Below are 7246 nucleotides of genomic sequence, written 5' to 3' on the forward strand. Positions count from 1 at the left end.
CCACTCCCTGGCTGACTTAATGAAAACACATACAGACAGACACTTGAAAGTCTAAAGGAAAAACAGAAAGGGTTGGTGGTGGCTGGAAATACCAACAGTATCACCCAGAAGTAGCGAACCTTAAAGAAATTAAATCCCAAACAGACAAAAATGTTACCCCGATAACATGTCAGGTAATTTAACCAGATAAGTAAAACATGGCATAGAGGTCTGGGTGGGAGCTCTATGGGAGCCAATTCCTGGGGGAATTGCTCAATGACAGCACTACTGTAAGTCTTAGGAAACTAAATTCTGCACATGAAGATGGTAGAAGAGCAAAGGAGTTCACAGCTGTCAGCTATCACTCCACTGGAGAGCCCCGAGCTCTTCTGTCGTGACCCTTGTTGTAGAACCCACCAAAAGAGCAGAAGAAAAGGCAAATGCTCATTTTACTCTGTTTTTATTTCAATGTAACATGCAGTAAGAAAAAAAACTTAACAGGTTGATTAGCATTTACGATGCTTACAGATAAAAAGGTCTTAAAAGCAACTTAGTCCAGATTTAAAGAAATTCCCTAATTAAACACTCATAGTAAATCTATTCCCAAATACTCATTTTGGACAAAAATTTGAGAGCATTTGGTAAATATTTATGTCTGCTGTTTAGGTGCATTATCTTATATACTCTCTGATTCTTGGGATATCCAGCCCCCGTATTTTTCTAACACAGCAGGGAAGACATATACATGTGATCAATTAAATTAAAGGAAGAAATGGAGTTGGGAGACTCCAGGGCTGCAAAAATATATACAAGCATTTACCTTTTCCAGAACTAAACATTTCTTCCATAAAAATATTAAATAGCCAAGCCCTATAGAACTAGGGCCAGGACTACTTCAAATATAACTTCTGTATTTTAAAAATATAGGGCAGAAAGCCTTTTGGATGATATTTATACATTTTCACATAATATTTCTAGGCCCCTAAATGAATCATGAAGCATTATGCAGAATCAACAAAGCCTATTTTCTTACATTATGTCTTAATTTAATCTCATAAATCTCTAGTGAATATGGTAGATAACTATGTTTTAGTACAAGAATTGGATTCAATAGGAAGTCTTTGTAGAAGGCTTAATATTTATAGCCATTTATTACCAAAGTTCAGGCCTATGTAGTGAATGGGTGGGTAGTTGGCAGACATTCGCTCTGTAAGACAAAGCAATTAGCATATACAACTTTTAACCCTACCAACAAAAAGGCAGAGACTTCCTACTTTGGGAATAACTAGGGCTTCTAGAGATGGCATGTACTTCTAAGGGCATAGGGTAAAAAGAGGGCTGGGGGGAGGAGCTGAGCTCTCCCTTCACTGACAGCTTCTTGATGAGGCAACCCTTCTGTCACACGTCGCTGCTGCTGATGGCAGTGTTAAGGAGTACAGCTGCACAAGTTCAAATTGTCCCAGGATGAGAACAGAAGAGCAGCTAGGGCACAGAAACACTTCCTTTCCTATGGGAAAGTGGTTGTCACACTCTGTGTTCTTGACTTTATGCTATGCCACCAACACATTTCAAGGTCCCTATTAGAGTAATAAGGCTGATTTTGGGATTTGGCTACAATAGGGACTCATCTGGCTGTGGTTTCATCTTACTAACCATAAAGTCTGTGGCAGCAGCCATCCTGACAGTCTAATGCTAAGCCAAAGTAAATTAACTACAGAGGTCAAACAGTTACTAAAGGAGCAGTCTAAGATAAATGAGTCATGGAAAAGAAAGGGAAATTAAAATTTTTAGGGAAGAGAAAAATCTTGTCGCTCAGGACCATGTAAAAGGGTAGGAATGGCTGCTCCTGTGTGTCAGGAGTGGAGTGTGAAGACAGCGCAGCCGTGTGCCTGCTGGACGCTGTTCTGACTGCAGAGACTGCACCACTGACCTCCGCCTGTGTTAGAAAATGGTTGCAACTTGAATAGTTTAGCAATAATGAAATGTAACTAAGGTGTTGGATTACGTCAACATCATAAAGCTTCAATTTATGTGTAAGATTTAAAAATCAAGAATGATCTTAGATGAATTCATCTGAACTCATTTTAATTCTAGGTTAATTTCTAAAAACGTGAGGGAACCACAGTGCTGATACTGTTTGTAAAGTTTAGCATCTGCAAGGCAATAAAACAATTCTAAATTGAAGAAGAGAGGTATGAAGTCATATATTGGCGGGGACCAAGTTTTCCCTGAATTTGAATAGACAAAACTACTTTGTAGAAAAATGCAAGTCCTGCGTCACTTCCAGGAATAACATCAGAATGGTGCACTGATTCATGCTCCAGGAATGAAAAACAACAGTCAGGCCAGGCTGAGGAGAGCGGGAGCACACAAGCAGCAGCTGCTCATGTGCCCAGACGCTGAGTTAAGCTTGCACCTCTTAACTAGAGGCTTTACAGGAAGACCTTGTGTATTGCAGTTTCCGAAATGTCCCTGCAGAACCCTTTACAGCACCCACTAAGAGACCTACGCCCAAGTGAGACTTTGGACATACAGCAAACTGTTGTTAAGGGAACAATCTAGTGGAATAAGACAAAGGAGATTTCATCGCTGTGTTAAATCTCATGTTAACTTTCTGACTACTGTTTGTAGATCTGCTCTCCGGAAACGTTGAGTAGAAATCTAGAATGACTAGAAGATCTCAACGATAACATTAATTTACTTACTCTCAGATAACTCTCTAGTCACAGTCCAAGTGTACAATAAGATGTGCAACAGGCAGAGAAGGAAAGGGACAGACACTGCAGATGAGTCCCTGGCCTCTGGTGGCCTAAGGTCTCAACAATTACTCTTGTCCAAATCCTTCTGTTTCTTCAATGGCAAATAACAGCTTTTCCTTCAGTTGCTCATAGCTCTTGTAGGGCGGGAGGTCCAGGCGGTTAAAACTGAAAGAAAGAATTATTGGCTTGAGACAGCAATACTTCAAAGGTCTGACAATGTGCACTTATATTGCACAGCCTTCAAGGAACTGCCTTCTACCTTTCCAAGACTCACACAAGGGTCTTCTCTGGTAAACTGGGACAGCAACACCCACCCCTGTGGTAGAGTTAGAAACAAGCACACAGTACCATGCAGGTGCTTAACAGACCCTTAGCAAATGTCGGTCTTCTCATGCTGCCCCAACTACCCACTGCAGACCAGTGGTCAGCAATCTTACTGTAAATGGCTGTTGGGAGCCGACTCCTAGCCGAAAGCGGCTATCATCTTTGCAGCCATCTCGAGCCATATACCCTGGCAAGAGACTTGTTTTCAACAGCCCACAACAGCTGAGCACACTCTGATAAACATCTTGTTTTTCTCACATATCTTGTTTTGCTGTTTAGTGCCGCCAGCTGCAACATGCACGGGGTCCCCTCACTGCTAGCTAGGTGCACGTGATATCCACACTGCAAGGCACATGACATAGTGCCTTCAGCTGTGCTTGTCAACGAGGGCAAGGCACGTGGTAAAGGGTATAAATACCCAGGATTTCCTTCCAATAAAGAGACTTGAAGAGACTTGATCAGACTTCCTGTCTTGTCCCCATTCTTCGCGTCTCCGCCCCACTCTCTCTCTTGCTAGGTCCTGACCCGCGGACCGGAGCAGCAGAACGGGCCGTTACAAAGTGGCCCCCTGAATGTGAGGCAGCTTGGGAGAATACAAAGTGGCGCCTCAACGTTGGAGCTCCAGTAAGCGGGATACAGTGAAGGACACAGCGGGAACTGGAAGCGTGCATCCTCACTCCTGCGCTGGAGACCCTGCTGACTGACCTGAACAGGTTGCTACAAATGGCCATACAAGAAATACTTTAGATTTTGCAGGCAGTTTTAGGTATATCATGTTAGAATAAGAAATGATGGACCAGCTGTGGTGGCACAAGCTTTTAATCCCAGCACTCAAGAGGCAGAGGCAAATGGACAACCTCTGTGAGGTTTTTAGGCCAGCCCGTTCTATATATAGTAAGCTCTTGTCTCAAACAAAATCCATATAAACAAACTAAGATAAAAGGACTCTCATCTAATACTTTGTTTCCTCTAGAGTTTTTCTATTCTATTATTAGCTGTGAATTTCCCCAGCCCAGCTGTTAGATTTTTAAGCAGGGTCTGGTTTTTGTATGTTTGTTGAGGCAGGGCCACATATCCCAGGCTGCCCTCAAACTCACGATATAGTTGAGGGTGACCTCGGACTTCTAGCCCTGTTGCCTTCACTTCCAGGCACCATTCCCTGGTTTAACAGTATCGTCACACTTGTGCGATACCATCTTCATAAGGTAGCAATGAGTCTGCTCCTAAAGATGCTTTTAGGACAAGAGTAGGTGAATGTTCAGCCAGAGGGAAAAAAATATTACTCATGAAGGAAGATAAACTTAGGAGTTTTGTTACCTCTTTGTCAGCATGTTTATGAAGAACTAGTCAATTAAAAAATACGTGTACAACATGAGTGCAAAATCAGTTATATTCTTAGCCGGCTCAGCAGGTCAGATGCCCCAAGTTATATCCCTGAGGCCCATGTAGTGCAAATGAAGGAACTTCCTCATGGCCTTCCACATGTACAAATGTAATAAAAAATCGACTTTATGTTTCTGTTTGTCTGTGTTGATTATATGCCACATGTGTGTGGTGCCCTTTGAGGCCAGAGTAGAGTGTCAGAGTTCTCTAGAGCAGGAGTTGTAGGTGGTGGTGAGTCACCTAAGAAAGTGCTTTCAACCACTGAGCCATCTCTACAGCTAATTTAAAAACTGAGCATAGCGCTCCACATCTTGCCAATAAACTCAGAATGTTAAAGATGAGGCAGAAGGATCCTAGGTTTAAGACTGGCTACATAATGAGACTCTACCTTAAACAATAAACAATAAACAATAAACAATTCCTTCCTAGGCTGGTGAAATGGCTCAGCTGGGTTCAGACGGTGGAAGAAGAAACTGACTCTCTAGTGTCCTGTACCTCCTACCGTATGCTGTCTCCATGCCCACACAGATCAGACATTCAGACAGTCAGATAGGCTCACGAATCTAAGAACTGTTTTACATTCAAAAACAAGACTCCTTTCTGTAGTAGAACCAATTTTAATCTTATCCTTGACTAGCTTACAAATACATGAAACTCAGACAATGGTTATTTTATCTGGCTTTGACAATTACAGAGGGGCAACCCCATATCTACTTCTCTAACTGCTGGCCTGGCTACCCCCACCGTCTCCCCCAACCCCAGTGGTGTCCCCAGATGCTAGCTGAGTCTCCTGGCCCTGCGCTGGTGCCCGTGGTCCGTCTCCTCTCACGGCACCACGCCCTCTCCTCTCAGTCTCTCTTCAGCTCTACCTTCTCCACCCCCAACCAGGTCGCTCAAAACCCACCTATTTTATTTAACCAACAGTTTTAAATTAAAAAACAAGGTTTGCACAACAAAAGCCTGTAAATGTGAGAATTCATTCATAGGCCTAGACCTTAGGAAACAGAATTTAGTATTACATTACATAGCAACAGATTAAACCTCAACAGCTTTCTAAGTGTGGAGATGGCTCCCTGCTGCAGATACTGTCTTTCCTGCCTGTTGCCAGTGTCACCTACAAAATAGACTGTGTCCCTAGAGATATTATATAAAATAATTTACACTCCCCCAAGAAAACCAAGAAACCATATACATTAGTAAATAAATTACACTGTAATTTATCATATAAATTATTTTAAAATTTTTTCTTTTTTATGTGTATATTTTGTCTATCTGTAGGTCTATGAACTACACTTAGTGCCTGTAGAAGCCAGAAGAGTGAACCAGATACCCTGGATCTGGAGTTACAGATGGTTGCAAGCCATTAGGTGGTGCTGGGAACTGAATTCAGGCCCTCTGCTGGGGCAGCAAGTGCTCTTGACCACTGAGCCATCTCTCGAGGTCCACATATTATTATGTCCTAAGTTGGGGATGGTAACAAAAATGAATTTGTTCCCTAATGCCATACTCAACAAATAAGATGATTCAATAAAAGAAAAAATTGTGATATATATTGTGACACATTATATTAAGTAAAATAAGCCAGTTTGAGAGAAGGATATGATCCCATATATAAAAAGTACTTGACTTAACCAAAGTCCCAGAGACAAAGACAATATTGTCGTCAGGAGCTGGAGATTACAAGTGTGTGTTTAGTGAGCACACAGCAGATGGATGACGGGGACACCTTCACAGCCATGCTAGCCCACTTCACAGCACTGAACTCCACACATCTATAATGGTTGAAGTCCAAATGTGCTTGACAACAGACTTAATTCCAACATAAACTAACTGTACCTGAGGTCAAGGCTGGTTGGTTTTTAGTTTAGTACATTTTTGAAAGTGAGGTTAAACTGCATTTTAAAAAAAGAAAACAAGGTCTGACATATCTCTGTTAGCAGAAGGCTTGCCTGGTATGTGCAAGTACCTGGGTTCAATTCTCAGAACTGAAAACAATAATAATAAAAAGCAAAAAGAAATATAGATATAATCCTGTTTACCATATTGCTAAGTAGGGATTCTTAACTTCAAACTTTGTTTCTTGTTTCAGAGAAAAGGTACAACTGTGGGGCTCCTTGCATCACCTGGTGAGTCTACTCAACATCCTGAAATCAAAATGGGTTAAACCGTCTGTACATTAGAAATCCCAGCACTTGGGAAGTAGAGAGGTGAGGCGTTTGGGGGCAGCATGAGTTATGAGATCCTGTCTCAAAAAGTGGGGCGTGGGCCACTGCTGAGATGGCTCAGAGATTAAGAGCTCTTGTTGCTCTTCTGGAGGGCCTGGGCTCAACTGCCAGCAGCTGCACTAGTTGGCTAGAACACCTGTAACTTACACATGATGCTCATACACTCATGCAGCCACGCACACACCCAAATACATAAATTCTGCCTCAGTAAAGTTGTTAAGATATGGGGAAATTATTTAAATTATTTCATTACTAGTAAATAGACAGAGGGTAAATGAATAAAAGACTGTTTTCTATATTTCTGATTTTGCGTACCAAGTATGGCTTCTGGGTAACCAATTTTCTTTGCCAACTTTTTCGATGCAGAACTTCTGTGGTCCATTACTCCCTAAAACATAAAAGTACAAAGTTTGTTGATTCAAAAGTTCTTTAATTATGCTTCCCAATTCAACAGCAGTATTGCCATTCAGAATCATCAACACACAGGTCCTGTCCCAAACCTACTGCAGTGAAAACTCTAGAAACAGAGGCCATGCTACACATTTTAACAAGCTTCCAGGAGCTTCCAACAAGTGA

At 41.8% G+C, this 7246-nt stretch overlaps 1 protein-coding gene across 2 annotated transcripts in view; it reads right to left on the reverse strand.

The window, feature by feature from the left end:
- Positions 1-422: 422 nt before the first annotated feature.
- Itch (itchy E3 ubiquitin protein ligase) overlaps positions 423-7246 on the reverse strand; it is a 96688-nt gene continuing 89864 nt past the window's right edge. For both annotated transcript variants that reach the window (XM_028775246.1, XM_028775247.1), the window contains 2 exons: positions 6986-7058; positions 423-2903 (listed from right to left, as the gene is read on the reverse strand). In XM_028775246.1, coding sequence (XP_028631079.1) covers positions 2804-2903; positions 6986-7058 — 173 coding nt within the window. In that variant the 3' untranslated portion in view covers positions 423-2803. The remainder of the gene's footprint in view (positions 2904-6985; positions 7059-7246) is intronic.

This window comes from Grammomys surdaster, unplaced genomic scaffold (assembly GCF_004785775.1).
Source record: "Grammomys surdaster isolate TR1022 unplaced genomic scaffold, NIH_TR_1.0 254, whole genome shotgun sequence".
NCBI classification, from domain to species: Eukaryota; Metazoa; Chordata; class Mammalia; order Rodentia; family Muridae; genus Grammomys; species Grammomys surdaster.